Below are 22,632 nucleotides of genomic sequence, written 5' to 3' on the forward strand. Positions count from 1 at the left end.
TCAGTTAATGAAATTATTTTTTCACTGCTTGTTTTCATTTTCGTTAACTAATAACCCTGTTACCTGCTATCTCTATCTTTGAGGAATCATTACATTTACTGAAATAATGTATTTAGTCCGCCCTCTAGTGCTGATAAAGGTTTATGTCACTCTACGCTGTGGAGAACTACTCTACCCAGAATTCCTTGTGAAATGAAAAAGTCTATTATTTGCCTGAAATAAATTCAAACCCTGTGTATGTGTGTGTCATGGTGTGTGTCACTTGCTGCGCTCACAGTTTATAAAAAAATCTAACTATATACAATGAAAAATAAATACGGTAATTGTTAGTCATTTAAAAACAAGGCTTATGTTTGCAGGCCGATTTAAAGGCCATAATTGTAGTCAGCTAAAAATCCGTGTGTCTGGTCCTCAGCCTCCGGTTGTCATTGGTGAATGACCGAAGATGTCTCACAGCAGGTTGTTTGCCAGGCTGCTTTGTGAGTATTAATGATAAACTCTCGTATTGATCACTTAAACTGTTTTGATAGTTTACTCTCTATACACATAAATATACCCACTTGGCTATGTGCTGTACATTAGCTCAGCTTTTAAAGGCAGAGCTCCTCTTGCATGCTAACTATAGCTAGCTTTGTGCTAGCGTCCAGCTGCAGCCTGACTTTAACCTCCTGTCAGTTTTTGAACACACGACACCAGACCAAGTGTTGATGTTATGACCTTGCAGGGCCTCTTGACTAAATGTGTCATGTCCAGTCACCCTGTTCAACTGATTTTCTACGAGTTGCTTCTCTTTATTTTCACCTAGCTTTGATTTGGGAGCTGCTAATTCATCTGTTCAGTTACTGTCTGCAACCTGTGTGCAGATAAGTTGGCTTCAGACTGTGCTGTGAGAGTACATTTGTTGTCAGATTTTTATATAAAAAAAGACAAGGTTAATGTGGTAACTGTCACATTGTTAGGACACTGAGTGCTGCAAGTGAACTTTGACCAGTTTCATTGATAAGTTGTGTGACTGTGAGGCACTGAAGAGCACCAAAGTTCAGTCAACTGAGGAGGAACACTGTTAGTTTATGTTTGTCTCTGCTTCTGTCCTAATGTAAAAACATGTCACACTTTTTCAATAAAGTCCTCTGAAAGAAAGTCAGTTATCTTCTATTTAGACTATACAGAAGGTCACTGGTAGTCATCAAATTGTCCTTCTTCTTTTAGATTATTGTATTCTTAATTTCAGTTTATGTCCAGCACCCCCTTCTTCACAGGTTGTAGTTACTAATTCTTTAAATAGGGCAAAGGACAGTATACTGAAGAGTGGAAGTCAGTGGAAATGTATTCTTGTTTTGTTCTTAGAGGTCATGGTTTGCTATCATATTTTCTTTAAGGTAAGATGTGAAGTTCCTAGAGGCTAAGATGTCATAGAACCAGCAGATGATTGGAGTTTGTGCTTTATAAGTGGTTTGAATAATTAACAAAATTGCCGTTTTAATAGTTGAGTGGTCAATCATCAGATTGTTTTTTAGTGCAAAGTAACTAATCGTCTATTTATACTCAAGCCCTTCAGAGAGTAGTTACAGCTTTATACAGTGAGTCTTTGCACTATAAATTTAATCGATACTGCTATGATTTAAGACCTCTGCAACAATATTAAAAGCTCTCCCTAACCAGTTATTGTATCTATATAGTTTTCAGATTGATGTTGTGTATTGTGCGGCACGTTGCTACTGTAGTTAAACCTGTAAAATTTGTCACACAACACCCACAGATGTCGTCTTATATTGTCTCACAGGACATATAAAACTTGACAGTGCCTCTTGAAGTGTGCTTTGACCTGAATTTGTCCTGCTGCTTAATGTCTGGGATTTAAAGACAGCTATCTGCAGCTGCCGGAAACATAGTTGATATACTGAACTGAACCATACAGTGAAATAAAATCTGCAGTACTTGCATGACATTTCTGGATTTGTCCCTGTGAATATTTCTATTCAAATTACATGTAATCATTAATACAGTATAACACAATGTATAAGTGACTGATAAATGCAGCTCTGAATAATGTTAAAATGCAGCATTTCACTCTACTGAAGCACTATCCAAATTCAAAATATGGTGTTAAATCCATCCAATAAGTCTTAGCTTGCAGTGTACTAACTGTGCTGTTTTACCTTTTTTCTAAACTCATAACACTCTTATTCTCTGTGGGTTATAGTCTGTGGAGGTGTACACAGTGCATCACAGCACTTAAAAACAGTGTAATTAGACTTAATGTGTCTCCTTCTGTAGTTAATAACATAACAGCTCCATAGACTTAAGCAATCATTGTTAATTAAACATATTTATAGTACAACTTAGAAGACTCCATTGTGTTTGCAGGTGCAGTTGAGGTCAGCTGCCAAGTCTAAAGAAAGCTAAAACTGTTAAACAATAAAACAGCAAAGAGCTTGTTGCCAAAACACTGTTGGTTTTAAAGTCCAATGAATTATTTCTTGGAAGAAAGTGAAGACTGAGATCTTTCCTTTTCCTATGAAACAGAAAAGTGAGCTTTTCATTAGTTTAAAATGTTTAAGAGAATCTGCATTTATTTTTGCAGACGTTGCTACTCTTCCAAAACATTGTTTTTGTTTTTTTAAAGTACTGCACATCTTTTTGTATTTACACACTTTTATTAGAGCCTGAAGTGTTACACATGTATGCAACACACTTACTGGCCTCCCTTTCATTCAGCAAGGTGCTTGCAGGATTTTACATTTGTATGGCTTTTATGATGAATATATGTGAAGAAATGTCACCTAAAGTCAGACTTTCAATTTCTCTCTTCAGTGCAGCAGAGTGGAGTCAGGCACTGTTATACAGGATCAAGAAAGCACCTCTACATTGACAAGAACACGAAGGTCATCTGCCAGGGTTTCACAGGGAAGCAGGTTTGTACTCAAGACTCGTCACCATCAACATAATACTTTCTAGTATTGCTTCACATCAGATGAGGTTACTGTAATCTTGTTGTGAAATCTCTGTTTGTCCATACTGTACACACACACATAGATAATTCCTCATTTTTGTCTTTCTAAGTCAAATAGAGATGAGACATTATAAACGTTTTCATTACATCACAGTATTTTTACATTTGGTATCTATATTGTGTACTTCTGGTCCAAGTATTTAATGAAAGTGACTAAAATACATTTCCTATGTTAACTTATTATTATTATTATTATTATTATTATTATTATTATTATTTTTATTTTTTTAAATAACCTTACCACCACTCCAGGAAGGGCACTGAGGAAGCGCTCTGCCCGAAATGTCCGTGCCGTAATAAAGTGAAATTGAGTGATCAGAGTGCTGTCCGTTTATATTGTCTGATAAATTAATATTGTATGATCTCACAAATTTACACATTAACAGAGTCAGCTATTTCCTGCCAGCATTCCTTCCTGGCTTTTGCAGCAGCAACAGTGTTGCTTTTGGCCTGGATGATGTTTGAATTCTTCATATTGTTGAATAATAACTGTCTGCTCCTCCATGGTAAAGTAGTCTGCTCTGCAGAGTTTCTCCATGTTTGCGATTGGTCAGACGCTGCAAACACCTCCCTTTTATGTGAGCGCGCAGTGATCCAGATTGGAAAACCCTGGGTTCAATTACCAAGTTGATAACCGGCTTCGTATCAGGATTGCGAATGTCTGGGTAAATCAACCCATGTAACGGAGAGATATCCCGGGTCTGTTAATCCAGCTTTGTAGTACAGGCCTCTGCTCTCATATCATTGTTTCTGGCACTCTGTGTGCCTCTACAGCACCAAACAGCAGGCAAAGTTGGTGGCTAGCCGGTCAACATAGTGCCTCATTTAGCAGCTAAAAATCTAAATATTTTTGTCAGAAGTAGAAGAAGTGATATTTGACTCACATTCATTGGGAGGAAACAAACACAAAAACAAATGAAGTTTCCTCAATATCGGCTGCATGTCTAATTACTTGCTAATAAGATCATCATATCAACTTTAAATGTGTTAATGTATCTATTTTTACCTGCAGCTTGTTTTTGCTGCCTCCATGTGGCCAGAAAATTAATATTTGTTTACATAAACTCAGTTCAGGTCAATTTATTCTCATTTATACAGCCCGACATTACAAATTTGTCTTGGAGGACTCAACAATCTGTACAACGCACAACATCCTGTATCCTGACACCTATAATTCAGACCTGAAACAAGTCCACACACATTTTTACAGTGGAAAAAATGCACACGAGAGAAACCTCAGGAAGATCTGTAAGTAGTGATCCCTCTTCCAGGAAGGAGTTGAGTGCACAGAGCAGACAAGAAGCAGTAGAACAATATTAATATACAACACAATGTAAGACTATTAAAATAGCAGTATTACAATATGCAAGAACAGAATTACAACATTAAGTACGACATTACGCTAAAATATGATATTACATTTGATATTAAGCTTAAGAAGTTAAAGAGAAAAGTTTGAATTCACATCAAGACTTGGTATTGGAGACAAGGATTAGTTTTTTCTTCCATTTTATTAAAATTCGTAGTATATCAGCAGTATGCGTCACTGTTTTTGGGTAAATGCTGAAACGTGTCCTTGGATCAGTAAATACTGGACTGTAATAACTATTGCTCAAGTAGTTTCTATTCCCTAAAGACCTGTGGATCAGGGTTTTTCCTTTTTATTATTTCAGGCAGTTTTGGGGAAAAACAAACTTTCATTTTTGCTTTGACTTCAGTTTTTTTCCCACGTCTATCTTTTAGTCATTGTTTCAGTCAATAATAATAACTTTGTCCAGCAGATTGTTGATCCTTCTAGTAATTGTCCAAGAGCATGAAAAAGCTCAGGTGATTCACTTTGCACCATGCAGAGTCAAGGAGAATAGAAACCTTGGCAAGCGTGTTCAACAAGGCAGAAACGTGGACTTTACAGATTTATATCCCCCCCCCCTCTGTCCTTGCACATATTCCATTTTTCATCTCCCATTTTCTCTTCAACATAATAAAAGGTTGTTAAATATAGTTCCAGTGAACACTCCGGGTAATTAGAAAAGGATGAGAAATGAAGCAAGTGCTATTGAGTGCACATTGTCGTGTCTCTTGCTTGATAAGCAAGCCATTTTTCAGATTTATTGTCCCAACATTTGTGATAATAATGATGAGCAAAAACAGCAAAGTTAGCAGGATGAAGGAGTGGATTACACCTGTGAAAAATGCAGAGCTTCTAAGTCCTCTTAATAGGCTGGTTATAATTTTTACATTAAGGTCATTTATTTATGTCTTTTAGTTATGACCCTTGGCTACTTTATCTATATTGTTTCGGCATCTTCAGTAATAATTAACAGACTACTGACTGATAGGATTTGTTCTCATGAAAATCCATTAAGGCCGCCTTGATGCACTAATTTGCTCTGAGAAAGTACAACTGAGATTCACTCAAATGATTTTACCTCCCAAAACACATTCTGCTCCCTTTAGTGGAATTGATGAATTATGTTGTTTATTTTCATTTTAAACTCAACCTGACAGGCAGATGTGTAACAAATTTAGAGCATTATGAAACCAAAGTAATAACGGTTAGCAGAGTTTATCTTGTGATTAAATATTAACCTCTTAGCATCCAGTTTTCATATTCTTCTCATTAAGTTGCTTGAAGGTCAGAAACAAAGCATCTTATTCTAGTTCTACAGTATATTGTCTGGTAGTTTAACATATACAGTCTGTATCAGCTCTTCCCAAATCTTCAATAAAGCTTTGTGAAGTTGAAAGTGAGTGAACTATTCAAACCCAAAACTGCTCCTCCAAGTTGAGATATTCTGTATGTTTTGTTGGGATCTCATTAAAAATGGCTACACACACCACCCATTAGGAGGTTAAAAGTTAAAACCACACATAGCGCCTGATTTACTAAAGGTTAGCATGTGTAGAAACGTGTGCAAACTTGACATCACCCGTAAAAAATGTGCAAGCTGATCTACTAAAGCAGCGCACTGAGATTTGCGTCTATCAGCTGTGCAAGATGATACGCACTGTCCATTTAGTACGTTTGCCATCATGAATATGCAACGTGGGGCGTGAAGGTAATTTTTTTGACGGAAACTGCGTCATACTGCGTATAAACTGCGTATAAATAATACCTTTTTGAAGGGCAGATATTTCTGGTAATATTAGTTTTTGTTATAACTCAATATATTAGTTAACCTCTTCCACTAGAACCTCTAATTCCATTGGATCAAATTTCATTTTTCGCTTGCAGCTTTCTGCTCATCCAAACTCTCCTTTAGGACACGCAAAACCCTCATTTAAATACTGCTGTCTCCACCCTGTTGCACCTGTTTTCATTTGAGCAGTTATTCTTAGTAGATCACCCGCAAAACGCACGAAAACAAAACGCGCAATCTATTGCACTGTGCACGCAATTTAGTACCCACTATTTGGGATTTTAGTGAATCAGGCCCCTAGTGTAATAAAACAGTACTGCATGTTATTTGCAACTTGACACAAGCATGTAAGGCTAGATTATCAGTCAGGCACCAGATCTTGTTGTCTGTATCACAAATACTAAGTCGTCATTTCATTAATTGCAGTGCTTTTTACATTATGCTAAAACACAATAATGACAGATGAGAAGTATGGTTAGCTACCACCTGATCTTGAGGCTCTGTTTTGTAAAAGGGCGCTACGTCAAAATCTATTTTCAGTCAAATATTCCAGTTTATATTACGCTGATGCAACAAAATTCTTTGTAATTAAGTTAGCAAAACCGTAGTAACTGTAAACTGTAGTAATTTAATGTCATTTTTTGGGCTAAATTATCTCTGACTACTTAATTATGGCAAACCTGGACCACAGTAGTTTTCCAATCTTGGAATATTGGTTAAAATAGGTTGAGGAAACATATGTGTTTGAGCCTGTGTCCTGTCAATAAGGGGCCCACAACTCATTTCTGCCCAGGTCCTTCTAACAGGTTAATCCAGTCCTGCAAACACACATCAATGGCATACCTTAAGACTACATAAGAGTGACGGTATTTGAAGTATTTCTTCTCGTGAGAGATATTTTACAGTCTGTTGAAGAATATCCAAAGCCTCTTTTGATTTGTTTTTCAACAGTTCTGCAAAGAGATTAAACTAAGCTTACATCATTATTTATTTGTCAGGAACATTTCAATTCCCTCTCATTGAATATATTTACTAGTACCTGAATACGCAGAAGAACTCAGCTTCACTTCTGTATCCATCCCTTTGCTCAGCACAGGTGATTAATCCTGGATGGCAGCATATTTTCTCCTTCTTCTCTGTCTGGAATTATATCTCAAGGTTGACACTATACAAGTGGCTGTACCCCACTTCATTACACACTCACTCACACTCACTCACTGACTCCTCTCCATCTAGGGAACGTTTCACAGTCAGCAGGCCATCGACTATGGCTCCCAGTTAGTTGGAGGCGTTTCCCCCGGCAAGGGTGGTAAGACTCATCTCGGCTTGCCAGTCTTCAATTCAGTCAAGGAGGTAAGTGTGACTCCTCATCCATCTGCGACTGCCGCTGTCAAATGCGTTGACATTTAAAGCTGATCTGGTGAAATTTGAAATCACAAGTAAAATATATCAAAAGCTGAAATATGTGGCATGGATCTGACAGATTTGCTTGTAACATCTTGTCAAGAACTGTCACTTGTAAAGGGAAAAAAAAAGTTCTTTTCACTTTTTTTTTCAAATAAACATTAGATGGCAGTATTTCATAAGTTTTAGAATTTCCATTTTCATTACCAACACCAATGCTTGTTTCCCTCATTTCAGGCAAGGCAGGGCACAGGGGCAGATGCTACTGTGATTTATGTGCCCCCTCCATTCGCCGGGGCAGCCATCATCGAGGCCATTGATGCAGAGATGCCCCTGGTAGTCTGCATCACTGAGGGCATCCCCCAGCAGGACATGGTGAAAGTCAAACATAGGCTCCTGCGCCAGGGCACCACCCGCCTCATAGGCCCCAACTGCCCAGGAGTCATCAATGTAAATATACACACACACACACACACACACACACACACACACACACACACACACACATCATATACTGTATGTTTTAGTTTATTTGGTTTTGTCTGAAAGCACAAACTTCCTCTCAAGGGAGCGGGTGTAATTCAGATTTAGCCAATTATTTTCTGTTTCCTTTAAGACATTAAATGGTGGATAGTCATACTCAAGTTTTAAAGCAGCATAATTAACTTATAATAGTTACAGTTATGAATTAATCATAATTTTGGTTAAAGTAAAATAAATGTTGTATTCTGAGAAAGAAAACAATGAGAAAAACCCCCGCACACAGTCTCGCTTACTGTTGGAATATTTATTAGTTTTGGTCTGCGCGACCTTCATCACTACATCTGAATGAGTTGTCCTTATTGTTTTCCAGTTATTTTCCTCCAATACAACTGTTGCATAATCGGGTGTAGAGAGATTTTTTATTTTTATTTAATAAATTCTGACAAAGAAAACATTTTTGTTCTCATGAGAATTTGTGTAGCGCATATTCATTAACTCTGTTACGGTTTACAATGAACTTACGGCATTGAAACCAAGAATAGTCAATCTTTTTCTCAAACTTAACTTGATCGGATGCTGAGTTAAAACTTGTGTAATGAGTGTCAAGAATATTTCCAGTGATATCAAGCAGAAGTTTGTATGCATCTTATGATGAATTGATGTCACTGAAAACTTTTAAACTTGAATTTGCAGCCTGGTGAATGCAAAATCGGAATCATGCCAGGCCACATTCACAAGAAAGGAAGGATTGGTAAGATTTCCCTTATCACTTTTAGAATTTATTATAATTTATAATACAGACTTGAAATGGAACCACTTACTTTAGATTTGCTAAAAGTTTAATTTTCACCTGATAAGAAATTCAAAACTTTATCTTTACATTATATGAGCTATTTCATGAGAGAATACATCAAATCTGTCTTTAAGAAATTTACCTGCTGACTCAGATTTCTCCAGCAGCAACTGTTCTTGTCTCCAAATAACCGAAGAATGAAGTGAAAGAAAAGAAAATGTATTCATACTAATGCCTTACTTTGCAAATTAAACTTTTTTACAGCTCTGTACTTAAATCTTAGATGGAGCTTCTGCTGTTGACAGCTTGATAAGCTGTATGTGCTGCTGCTGGCCAGTGAACCTTTACAGGAAGTCTGTTCTATAGTAAATTGACTGCCATCATTCCCAGAGCATAGACAGAACAGCTGTTACTGAGCTTTGTTGTGATGTGATCTCTTCTGTTTTTGCTGAGTGTAATGATTGAGTCACACCAAGACAGAAAAGGACAACTGCATTTTATATCATTGTATAACCCTTGATTGAAGCAGTGTTTTAGTTGTGTTTTGACAGAAATGACATAAAATGTTTTCTTAATCTCTGTTTCAGGTATTGTGTCCAGATCAGGCACCCTGACCTATGAAGCTGTGCACCAAACTACACAAGTTGGCCTGGGCCAGTCACTCTGCATTGGTAAGCTACCATTGACCTGTGGCATATTGAATTTAAATTTAGCACATGGTCATGGCTCTCAGAAAAGACTGCTACTTATTCCAAACTGAGACACTAGATATTAAACCTTGCACAAACATCTTACCTGACTGTCTCTTAAATCTGACGCTCAGATACAAAGAATTTTAAATGCCTATTTCAAATGTCTAACCCTCTGCTCCATGACTGCACAATATTTATTTTTTTAAAATCTGAATAAAACCCCTTGGAGTAAAACTTGAATTGAAATTTAAACGGAGGGAGTAGAAACTCAATGACCGTGTTAGCGTTAAAATATTCTGTGAATCCAAGCAGCTGTTCTTCAGTTCTCTTTAAGAAAAAAGCCATTCAAACAATCCATGCAGCATTTATTGTATAAATGCCCTTTACCTTCCTCTTCTTTTTCAATTCATATTCCTTTTGATGAGATTGAACTTGAGTTTGTTGTAGTCGTCGTTGCCAGTGTATGCTGCAAACAAGGCCATAATGTAAACACAAGCTGAGGCAGTGTTGGTGTTTTCAAAATATCAAGTAAAGTACTGAACTCATCTTCCCCACAGCCTTTTTTTTTTTTTTTTTTACTAAATACTGATTTCCTTGAAAACCAACTCCACATAATATGGATTAATGTTATTTTTGCTGTATTCAGAAGTTTCCTCAACTAACTTCTTAATGTATTGATCTGAGTGAAATGATCAGTTGACCGCTCTGTTCTCTGGACGCAGCTGTATACACTGAGAATATCAGCCATCCAGTTTAATGTCATCAGAACATCTAGACATACTGTGATGTCATGCTTGGCAGTATGACCTACAATTTCTATCATAGTGTAACACACCTTTGTTTTTTTTTCCTCCCACGACTGGACCTTTTATGTAGGTTAATCGTGGCGTATTCTACTATCAGAAGTACATACAGTTTACAAGAATCGCTTCCGAATCAACCCACATATTCATCCACATACGGCAGTTTGTTTACATGTATGAGGCTGCCTTTCACTGCAGTTGGGATGTAAGGAAACTAAAAAAAACATAAGTGCATTAGTGCAATGACAGATTATCCCACGGGCTATTATGAACATGATCATGAGTCATTTCACTGTGAATGGTCAGGCATGTTTATTAGAGTAAAGTCCAGTGCACAGAGAGGAAATAAAACAACTGAAAAACAAAGAATGGAGGCAGAAAGGCTACAGGACAGTAAGGAGAGTACAGTAATGTTACCTCAGAGAACCTGCTGAAGAGTGAAAGAGGAAAAGTTTTTCTACAGTCGGATCGGTTAGTGCCAGACTCGAAAAATCTAGAAGCAACTGGATTCGCAAGATCACACGAGAATCCATCTTGTCAGATTTGCACTTATGCACTTGTAGCATCAGCGCCCATTGAGGATCATCACATTATCTTGTGTTCTTGCAAATCCAGCTGCCTCACAAGGTAAAGCAGTGATAGATGGTGATGGACAGATGGTTCATCCAATAACCTGCAAAGTGTTTTTTTGTTTTTTTTTGTTTTTAAGTGCCCGCCCTTTTCCAAACTGTTTCCAAGGACGTCTTCTCAGATGTTTCTGTGTAACAAACCATCTGGTGTATCAGGTTAAGTAATCCCAGCTGTGTAACTACTACACAGGGATTTAGAGCGTATATGAACATTGTTGTCCTGGAAATTGTTTCACCTCGAAAAAAAATCAACTGGAAGAAAAGAGCAAGGCTGGTTGGATCAAATGTGCAGCTCCACACTTTAAGAAAAATGTGATTACAATTGTGTGAGGAATTACAGTATATACATCTCTATCATCAGCAGTCCATGAAGTCAGCTCAGATAGATAATCTTGTCTTTTTATCCTTGCAATTTGGAAACTTGCAGACATGAACTATTTTATTTCATGCACTAAGTTACTACTTTTCTAACGTGAACGGGTGATAAGATATCAACAGCCTAAGACAAACAAACCGCTGCCACAGATAGTAGTAGTTCATCTATAATGCTGCAACAGGTGGCTAGTTCCTGTGTTCGCTTCATTCAGACTCACAAACAAATGTTTGAAGGGTTTCCTGTAAAAATCGTGTTTATTTCGAAAGCAGTAGGAAGCTGACAGAGGTTGCTCCGATGATCATTATACACAAAACCTCATTTGCCTGAATCTCAATCTGAATCGTTGGAATCTCAGTAACGAAGCTAGATGACTAACTAGCTATCTGTACCCAGCATGCCGTTCAGCAGTGTCATTTTGTAAATGTATAATTATTAGTGATACAAAAGGTTTATTCATTTTTGTGTTATTAACTTAAAATGTTAATAGAAGAGTAACCACAATTATTTAAGCTCGTTACCAGCATGGCGGTATATAAAAAAAATCATATTGTATGAGAACTTAAAACCGATATACCAGATGAATCGGTTTACTGCCCAGCACTACTGTGAAGCTCTGTTACATTTTGGCGACACCACAAATAAGATTAACTGTAACCACTTTTATAAACACAAATCTTTTTGGTCAACTTATCTGCCGCCAGACAATCTGTGCTAGAGGGCTAGTTGGACACCCAAATTAACTGAAAAACAACTTGGCTTCATTATTATTTAGACATTTTAATTATGGAGTGTCCTCCAGACAGACTTCATAAAGCCAGTGCTGCAACAGTATTAAATATTGTAGAGTTCATTAAGGAGGTTTATTGGTAGTTCTTTTAGGGACTTCTTAAGTCTCAGTATGACCTAGGGGCTACAGCAAATTACAGTTAATACAATATTTAATATCACGGTCATCTGTGTTGCTGGTAATGTGGTTCTCTTTGATTATTATTCATGTAATTTTTCTTCTTGGTGTTGCCAGGTTTTTAATGGTATGAATATAAATTTAGGTGACATTTTGTCTGTGAAGATTTGTCTTGTGGAAGTTTGCTCATGCTTTTATCGAGCACGTAGTAATTTTCTGTAGAAATAATTTTAGAAAATCATTATCATTAGTGATTTGGATAACCTTCTTGAGTCATGTTCATTGTCATCTCTTTGATATGAAAGGAAACTTTAAACTGGCATGCAGAGTTAAACATGGTTTGGGACACTTAACATCAAACAAAGTGAGCCAAGTAAGTCGCTCGTGACGTAAAAATTTAGAAATGCTGTTCCTAAAATCAGAGTTCAGTTAAACATTTCTCATGAAATGTTAAAGCTTCACCTGGTGGACATCAATACAATTCCAATTAAACACTAATGTTTCTCCGTATCTGCAGGATATCAGTGTTGGTTTTTCATCTTTTTTCCACTGCCCCAAGTGGTTCCAAAGGCAGCCATGGCTGGTTTAGAAACTCAATAACCCCCAATGTCAAAAGCAAAAAGAACATATAATAAAAAAATGTTTGCAAATGTATTACAAATGAGAAAAAGACCTCAGTGGCAAAGTGGGCAAAACGTTAAGAGGTCCAAATATTTGTGAAGCCACTGTGAGTATGTTTCTAATAATGTGGATGTCAGGACTCTGTTCGATGAAAGGAAAGCTTGAAATCTTCAGTAAAATGGAATAAAAGTGGAGATGTGGAATACATAAAAATTCTGCTGAAACTAGATCCATTTAGTAACATTTAGCAACGATTCAGGCGGTGCAAAATGGTTTCAGGCAACCCCAATTAACAACTGTGAATAATCTCGGTGCTTTTAGGATGATCATATCAGGCATAACGTTAGGCTTCACCTGATTGGTATTCCACCCTCAATCTGAACAGCCAAGCAATCCTGAAATATTCACAGGAATTACCCTGTGAGGGACTTGAGTGTACAATAAGTGTTTGCTTTGTCTCCTGCAAGGTATTGGTGGGGATCCATTCAACGGTACAAACTTCATAGACTGCCTGGAGGTGTTTCTGCAGGATCCTAAGACAGAGGGCATCATCCTTATTGGAGAGATTGGAGGCAATGCCGAGGAGAATGCAGCAGAGTACCTGAAACAGCACAACTCTGTAAGGAAATAACACACTGGACACCCATTATTTTCTATCACTCTCCTTGTAATATCACCTATTACATCACTTCAACCTCTCCAGATATAGCTGTTCATAGAAAAAATTGTATCCTTCTCTAAGTCAGCTCTTACTCATACCCCTTTCAAATATATAAGCTATATTGAACACTGAGAACCGTCATGCGTCAAGAACAAGGTGGAGCTGTGGAAGCCTGTTTCTTTGTTATTACAGCCTTGAGCTTTTCTCTTTTCATTTTCAATGTCCTTGTAATTGGCATGATAAAGAGAGACAGATGGAATGAAGGTATGATTCACAGGGCATGTTCTCGAAACCTGCGGTGTTGACGAGCCTTTTGTGATGCCCACATGTGATAAAGAGCGGTGAGGTGATGATGGGTTCAATCAGCCAAGTCCCGAAGAACTTGTAATTGCCATTTTGAACTTCGGCAGCCCTGTACTTGGCATTTTACTCCTCGCAGATGACTTCTATTCAGTTAATTTTTCAGCGTGTTTGTTTCTGTGTATGTGTGCGTGCCTATGTTGCTCCCGAGCTGAGAAATGGATTTGATTTGCCCTCGGCTGCTCTAATGCATGCAAATCTCCTGCTGACGTCTCAGGAGAATAACTTCTCTCCCTCAACAAATAAAGTACCAACACCCCCCACTACCACCACCTCTCATGCCCCCCCCCCCCAATCACCCAAAGTGTTGACAGCGGGGGACAGTTCAAATGAAACGCATGCATGAAAAAGCCCAGTGGAGCAAATCTTCTGTTGAAAGTCAATTGTGTAGAACATTGTTCAGTACATTAAATGTTGTACTCAGACCGTGGTTTTATCGTTAAGAATGGTACAAAGAAAGCTCCAGAGTCCAGACACATTGTTTTTAACTTAACTTTATTTGATTTGAATGCATTCAAATTCAAGTCACAGTGCTGCTGGAAAGAAGTGCTAGATGACCTCAGGAAACTCTCTCAAAAAATAGATATTACAAAAAACTGAAGATATAATCTTCATTATAGATTATTTCTATTCTCTGAAAATCAAAAAGATTTAACCAGTTGGCACATTGATCCATTGTAAAGAGAAACCTTTGAATATGTGATCTGTCAAATGCATTTCTATCTTTTAATTGGTGAGAAGAGAAGAGAAATCAGTCAACATGTTGTACAGTCATGCATGATCGAACTCTGTACTTAGAGAATGAACAGTGGAAAAACAACAATTGGGCTGTTATGATTACAAATTGAGGTCGTTTTTGTGGTCATTATTATCATCATTATTATTATAATCATTGTATCACCATTTTAAAGCCCCTTAACACTTGATTTCAAACCAGTGTTCCTCTTTAGCATTAAATATTTATGAATAAATATGCAGCAGTCATAGTTACTGTTTGGCGGGGGGGGGGGGGGGGGGGGGGGGGGGGGGTTATCTTTAGGTAATATTTATTAAAAGTTTCACATTCAAAACTCAGATAATCGCTTCATCTGGAGTGTGTAGGTATGATTTGAAAAGATTTCACTGATAGTGATCTGGGAACGCACGCTAACAACCCAACAACTGATTCAAATATTACTTAATCAGGATTGATGCTCAGAAAGTACGTGACAGTAGCCTGTTTCCAGACTGAATCACTGCCCACATCTCCGATTTGTTCAGTGAATAAGTCTGGTGTTGAGCTCATTGATGGTTGTTTCCACTAGTTGGAGAAACAGTTGGTTAACCAGACCGTTGCAGGTTTAATATAGAATAGAGACATTACATTCTATGTAGCCATTTAGCTACTTAATTACATTTATGAAACATAGCACAATGTCAATCTGAATAAATGATGTGAGACAAAATGGCACTTGAGTCTGATTATGAGGCTATTCACCAACTGCCATCAGATTTTGATTCAGATATTGCTGATTTTTTTTATTTTTAGCTCACAAGTGTGTAACTCCACTTGTTTCCCACTGAGTGCTGACCACTTCAAAGCAGTGAGAGGGCGCCGACAAAAAACTGCAAAAACAGAAAATATGTTATATGGGCCTTTTTAAGACACTGCATTTCACATTAACTTGACAGATCCAGCCACATGGGAACACATTATGTATCAAATGCTCAGTAAAATTAAGTCCAAGGTCGTGATTGATTTATGTCATGCAACATTAAATATATTGAACTGCTATTTGAGAAGGACACATTTTAGCAAAAAAACGGAAGAAGTATTGATTCAAGTATCCATCAGTGTTCCGTTCGAGTTTCTGTAGACTGTTTATCTATCGACGCCTTAATTCTGTAAAATTTGAAAAAACAACCTCATACATCCCACTATGTTCTGCTGTCAGACTTTATGATCCAGGACATATTTCAAAGTTCAGTCTTCCTCAGTGTCTGCGATGCTTTGCCAACATCGTATGGTCTTAAAAGTCACCTGTATCAAAGGTCTGCCCATCACTGCAGCAGTTTCACAGGATTTCTAAAATCGTACACAGGTTTTAAACAGAATAAGCATATTACAATTTCCTTCATGCATATCAAGTAGGTCAAAGAATTTGGCACCTAAGCTACCGTGGCGGTTTGCTTTTTTCTTTTTTTTTTTCTCATTTCAGCCTTTTGCTTTACTTTTTGCCCAGCTGCCCATTTCCATTGAGCTTATCTGAACCTGCTGTAATTCCGTGGAAACAAGACTGCAAAGCAGTGCAGGCTGTAGTCTGAAAGAAGACCGAGGTTACCAGTTTTATTGATGCCTACCTGTCATGTGTATTGTCTCGGTTTGGCTTTTTAAGCTCATGAATACAATTCCTCACCTTGGAGCATGCTATTCTGTGTTTATAGAACAAAGTCCTCCTCCTGTCATGTTGACACACCAAGGTGGGGGAAACACCCTATTGGGCTCATAATTAAGGTAATATATCTGAACTGCTAACAGTGGAAGACAAAAGACGAGTAAAGGGAACGGTAGCACGACTCCCCTTCTTGTATGCATTGTTAGCACTTACTATCAAGGGGGCAGGGATTAATAGTGTAATTAAACCTCTTTCATTTGAGGTAGATTTAAGACTTGATTCACATGAGGGCTGTTTGTTTATTAATAATGTGATTTGACTTCCAACACTAAGTGGTGTTAGGTGCTAATTTGTTTCAGACCTGCATTTTTCAGCACATACAACAGATGCTTGTAACATATTTAGTACTTTGAAGTGATATATATCATCTTTTTTTTTCGTTTTCCTGTTATCCATGGAAGTGTTAATGTCTAATTAGCGATGCATCTCTAGCCAAGGTCCTAAACATCTCCCTGGCAGATATATGTCTTGCTAGTCTTAATTACCTAAAGTCGTTTGCAGTTTATATTAGTGGATACCATCTTGTTCTTGCCAGTGTCAGGTTTGAATTTAGAGCAGAAATGGCATTAGAGGTGGGCGTCTTTGAAAGACCTCGACTATGTTGCTTTTGCTGATGAACACGCCAAATTTGCTCTGTGAAATCCCATGGAAATCCCAGGGCTCTACTTTCAGGGACACATGTCAGACTAAAGACCAGTTAATTGGGGACAGTTTGTCCAGTCTGGGACAAAACCTTAGTCCCCCATTTGGGAAAAAAGATGATTTTTGAGTTAGTGAGTCTCCAGGAAACGAATGTGGTATCTCCAAAGATGACCTAAGTAAATATGTATGTGTGTGCGTGCATGCAGAAGGCCGTCCTCCACAATTATATTGTTAATTCTTAAGTATGAAATATTAGCCGCTGTACATGCACACACACGCACAGTCAGCCCCTCTTTCTGGTTATGATGTTATTGCTGAAGATGAAATATTAGCTCTCTTCACCTTGGAAATGATCTTAACTGTTGAACGTAACATCCATCAATGAGCAAGCAGCATAGACAGGCGCTGAGCTAATCAGTGCCCGCATGACTAATTACCATCTCAGAAATGAGATGATATGAAATGGCAGGAGCCCGAGCCTCTATCTGGTCATACACCAACCCATGCAATTAAATGGCTTGATTGACCCTTTGTTTTAATAATGCAGGCTGAGACAGAGATGGCTGGTTAGACAAGCCTGTTATCATGGGGGCTCTGTAATGGGAGGACATGGGGTGTTTGATTTCTAATGAATGAATAAAATGCAGGTGCAGAAAACAAATTCTCTATTTTTGTAACCCCCCCCCTTGTTTTTCTTCCTTCCTCTGTACTTCTTATCCACTTTGCTAACTGTGCTCACATCCTCCCTCTGTCTCTTGAGCTTATTCTATTGTTTTTGTGTCTTTTTACCTTATTTTATGCTCACATTTTCCTTTCTTTTTTTTTCTCTTTACTCCGCTCTGTCCAGGGTGCTAAAGCAAAGCCTGTGGTGTCCTTCATCGCGGGGCTGACTGCTCCTCCCGGCCGTAGAATGGGCCACGCTGGCGCTATCATCGCTGGTGGAAAAGGAGGAGCCAAAGAGAAGATTGCAGCCCTGCAGTCAGCCGGAGTTGTAGTCAGCATGTCCCCTGCCCAGCTGGGTAGCACCATATTCAAGGTGAGTCCATTCCCTCAAGCAGATACTATCATGTTCAAAGGTGAAAAGAACAGCCATCATGATATTGTGTTAATTGAAATTAGTTATCATTAATCAATTAATTATCCCCTTTAGACATGCACCGTTTTATATAAATGTGATGACAGTTCAACATGTTAGTCTCATGTCTGAATAAGTCATAACAACAATCTTATAAGGCTGGACCCAGTAAGATGTCCATAACACCTCCTGTGTTTTTCATCGTTTTGTGTCTTCTGTCTGCATTTTCTCTTTCCTAACCCTGCCTTGAGTCTATATCTCAATAATCTCACATTTTTACCTGGGTAGTTGCTGCCAGATTCAATTATAACACAAAATATTGCACCATAAATCAAAAATACTGATTTTTCCAAATGATTGACAAAAACAGTAGAAAATAAGTTTACTTTTATATTTTTAAGTATTAAACACATAAACTAAATAAATATTAGGATCACATTGTTATTATATAGATGAATAAGCACGCTAATTACAATTGGCACCCAGCATAATTAATGAAGAAGGGCTGTAATCAGTGTAACACTACAAGAATACCTCTCTGGCTTCTGAACAAAACGTCTTGTGATGCCGGTCACTTGTCACACCATCTTTCATCATCGAGTAGTTACAAATGTGAGAAGGTTTAGTTGGAACAGGAATTCTTTTTTTTCTTTTTTTTCTTCCTGGGAGTAGCTTTTGGCACCATTGCCTCTTTATTTCAATTTATCTGTAGGGAAGCGCTGTTAACAAGATGTATAAAAAGTGAAAGCATGTATTACACCCATTCATCATCTTATACTTTCATTACCACTGCTGGCACTACTGCACGCAAATATAGATTTACACGCAATTTTTACCCCCCCAAAGTTTAATTCATAATCATTGCGTGTAATGATGAAAAACGCACAATGCGGCTGCTCATTTTGCTGCATGTTGTGTTCATACATCTCTGTTAATCTCATTGACCGCCGTAATCAAAGTAATAACACGTAAGAGAAGCGAGTAGACACAATGCTGTGGGTGTGGGCAGGCCACCACATTCAGGAGGTGGTGGCAGTGCTCCACCACTGACCTGAATGAGACTCCACACTAGTGGTGAAAACATGCAGCTGATTAAATATGTTGACACATGTATCCACTTTTGCAGGGATGAATGAATTATGCATGCAGCTACAGTGGATGTTTTGCTAATTTGTGCATCATCAACAAGATTTATGTTGAATTTTGAGAGATTATCAGTAAAATTAGAAGTCTAATGGTGGGCAGTAATAATGCTCTTACTTTTGAGTGGTACATCCTCAAACTGTACAAGGTTTAAAATTGCTTTTGTCCTCAAAGTCATAAAAGCGCATCCTCACATTATTCATCATTATAATAATTACAGATACACGCAACTCAGACAACTCAGTTGAACTGTAAACAGGCTGAAGTAGAAATGCTGCCACCAATTCCAACAAACAGTTTGGAATGAGTTTTTCAGAAATACAACCTACAACAAGGTTGTGGACCTTTGGCAACAGACAATGTAAAATATGTGATTTTTATTTTTATTTTTTATCAATGAGAGAAGATCGAGTAGGGCAAATTGGTATGAGGACTGGACAAAAAGCAAGTGCACATCTCATATCTAATCTTGAAATATCTTCAGAGGTTTAAGGGTGCAGTAGTATAATTTATGGCATCTAGTGGGACAGACTTGTCAGAAATGAAATATAATATTCATAACTATGTTTTTAATGGGTGTATAATCTTGAACATATCAAAAAGAATAGCTCTGTTACCTTAGAATGAGTCCTGTATATCTACATAGAGTCCACAGACCCCGCCATGTTGCACCACCATGTTTCAGTAGCCCAGAACGGACAAACCAAACACAGGGTCAAGAGAGGGCCTTTCACATTTTTTGAGCATTTCAAGGCCATTGTAGGTTCTCCTACACACTTAGAAAGGGGAGGGAGAGGGAATTGGAGGGGTATTCAGTTGGTTACAATCTACAATCTCACCGCTCACATGCCATAAAATCCCACACACTGCACCTTTTAAAAAGTGGGGGCTTTTATGTCTGCATGTCTTATTAACTCGGACACTGTAGGAATTAAACAACATTTTTTGCTCCTTTTGCTTTTTGTCCAAATTTAGTTTCTATTTTAGCATTCTCTAAAAATGATTATTTATTCTTATTCACCGTCCTATCCTAACCGTTAGCGATTCAAAACAGCATACAGTACTTTGAAACATAATTAAATATGCAGTGCTTGCAGTGATATCTGATGGAATTTTCAGTGCCTCTGGTGACAAGATATCAGAAAACCTATGTTTATCTAAGAAGGACTTAATTCATATGCGCGGTAGAATAATTTTGACCTTTTAACTTGTTTACAAAATATCTGGAACTCATAATCATATCAGATAGTATTATCATATCCCGCTCGCTCCGTAATCACATGCGGATGCAGATGTGTGCAGGCAAACATATTTAATCTCAAGATTTTTTTTTAATATATAAACTCAAAACTTCAAGTTGAGGGTGGTGCATATGGCATATATTTAATACTCGCACTCATCATACATCTGGCCCCAGGTGTTTCAAAGCTGTTGTCGTTGCTAGCTTGTGAATATCTTGCTTTTCATTCACGTCATGTTTTCCTTCCAACCTCCTCAATTTCAATCCAGATGTATTTTCTCTCATCCTTTTTTGAGTGGCAACCTTCACTTTCCCCATTTTACTCCCACCGTCTTCCTCTTGACTTGCCTTGTCAGGCATCTGACTCCGTCTCACACAAAAAGTCTTGTTTTTTTTTCCCTCTGTCACAAACAACTCTGCTCTTACCCTGGTGCTATCATTCTTGTCTTGTACCCTTGAGTAACTGTCTGTTTCCGTCTGCAACCAACCACCTCCTCCTGTTCTCTTGTCACTCTTTTCATCCCATTACTCTTCTCTTTTGTCCTGCTATGCCTTTTAAATCTAATCACTGGACCTCACTGAATCCTACTCCACCTCATCTTTAAAGCAAAAATTATGTTAAAAGGGATGTTAATAATCAGCCACAACTCCTGAATCTACTTACCCCCCAAATGTCTCTTCATTCCTTTCGTCCTTCCCAAAAAGTCGAGGTTAGTGAGGCGGAGGTTGCCTCCCAAGCATTTCAGAAACATGATCCCATTTCCTCCTCAAGGTGGCAGTAGACCTTCAAGTATCCACAAGCCTCGGTGGAATGAGCCAACATGTGCATGAGTACTTGTGTGTTCTGTGAACCTGATAAATGACATTTGCATTAAGTTACTTTCCCCCTATGAAATGGGAAATTCTCAGGGAACGACATATTCTATCATCCTACGGTTTGTGTGATATTTTCCAAATTGAATATGTAAATAGCTACATCCTTTTTAATGGCTAACATAATGCTTTCTCATTTATAGTCTCATGGTTGGACTCTGCTGATAAACACAGCAACTATAACCTCACATAAATCAGATTTTTGCAGATGTGTTGTCACTATCAATCACAGAAAGTGAGCTGTTTTAATGTTGACGACTGGAACTCACTGACATGTACGCGCTACATGATTTGCACTCTCCAGGAAAAACAACAGGCTCTCCGAAGCTTGAGCTGCCTCTGTACCCCCCCCCCCCCCAAGCAGCAGCAGATCTGATACACAGGACCAAAACAGAGCTGTGTGAATTTTGTATGAATAAATCATTCACTTCTGTCTAACTCTTCATTTTATATTGTTCCTTTTCTTCTTCCTCTCTGATGTTTGTCTCTGTAGGAGTTTGAGAAGAGGAAGATGTTGTAAATTGTGCGAGAAGGCACTCAACCTTTTACCCTCTGCCCCGAAATTGAGATGAACAGCCTGATTCTGGAGGTGGATATGCCCTGCAGTAATTGTAAACCCTGATTATTTCAAGTACAATGCGCACATACAGTGTTTATATTGTAATTTCTGCCATGAACTTGTACCTTGCACATAAAGAAGTAATAAATATTAGTGTCTTAATAGTATCCTAAAGAACTCATTGTACACTATGTAAAAGCTTTATAGATGTTTTTTTCCATCACATAATGTTGACAGCTTAAAGAAGGATACTAAGGTAACCTTGGTGGTTTCATGCTGTTATACTCCTGCTGTAAGACGTATTCCATCACTTATTTCACTGGCTGTCCACCTGAATAAGAAAAAAATTCTCATCATTTTCCTGATGTGTTCCTGCGTATGTGTGTGTCTATATTTACTTGTGGCATGTCTGAGAGAACAACTGTTGTCTGGTTATAGAATGAGCAGTATCTTTTTTCCTGGAAGGAGCATAAAATGTCACATATGTAAGAGAACAGGCATTAGGTTTAAAAGCTATTCATTACAGTCTTAATGTTAAGACGATCCACTCCTGAAAATGTTCCAAGTCTATATTCTCAGTATGTTAATTGACATTATTATAGCGTATAGCAAATGCTGTAATAGCACAATGATATCATTTTACTTGTGCCTTTTATAAGTGTTAAGACAAACAGAATTAATGGACAACTATTTGAGTAATAGGCAATTACTTTTAAGTTAATACATTTTATTCTGCAGTCACTGGACTTTGCTCACTGGGGACAAGTAAATTAGGACACATTTTTC

The 22,632-nt window shown here is 37.9% G+C and overlaps 1 protein-coding gene across 1 annotated transcript; it reads left to right on the plus strand.

Annotated features, from left to right (window-relative positions):
* The first annotated feature begins 389 nt into the window (after window positions 1-389).
* suclg1 (succinate-CoA ligase GDP/ADP-forming subunit alph) lies at window positions 390-22,205 on the plus strand. Its single transcript, XM_053332484.1, has 9 exons — window positions 390-479; window positions 2,815-2,915; window positions 7,390-7,506; window positions 7,795-8,007; window positions 8,734-8,791; window positions 9,421-9,504; window positions 13,326-13,477; window positions 17,804-17,992; window positions 21,781-22,205. The coding sequence occupies exons 1-9, from the start codon at window positions 446-448 to the stop codon at window positions 21,805-21,807; spliced, it is 975 nt and encodes a 324-aa protein (XP_053188459.1). The 5' UTR covers window positions 390-445; the 3' UTR covers window positions 21,808-22,205.
* The last annotated feature ends 427 nt before the right edge of the window (window positions 22,206-22,632 follow it).

The sequence above is a fragment of the Scomber japonicus genome, chromosome 2, assembly GCF_027409825.1.
Source record: "Scomber japonicus isolate fScoJap1 chromosome 2, fScoJap1.pri, whole genome shotgun sequence".
In the NCBI taxonomy this organism is placed as follows: domain Eukaryota; kingdom Metazoa; phylum Chordata; class Actinopteri; order Scombriformes; family Scombridae; genus Scomber; species Scomber japonicus.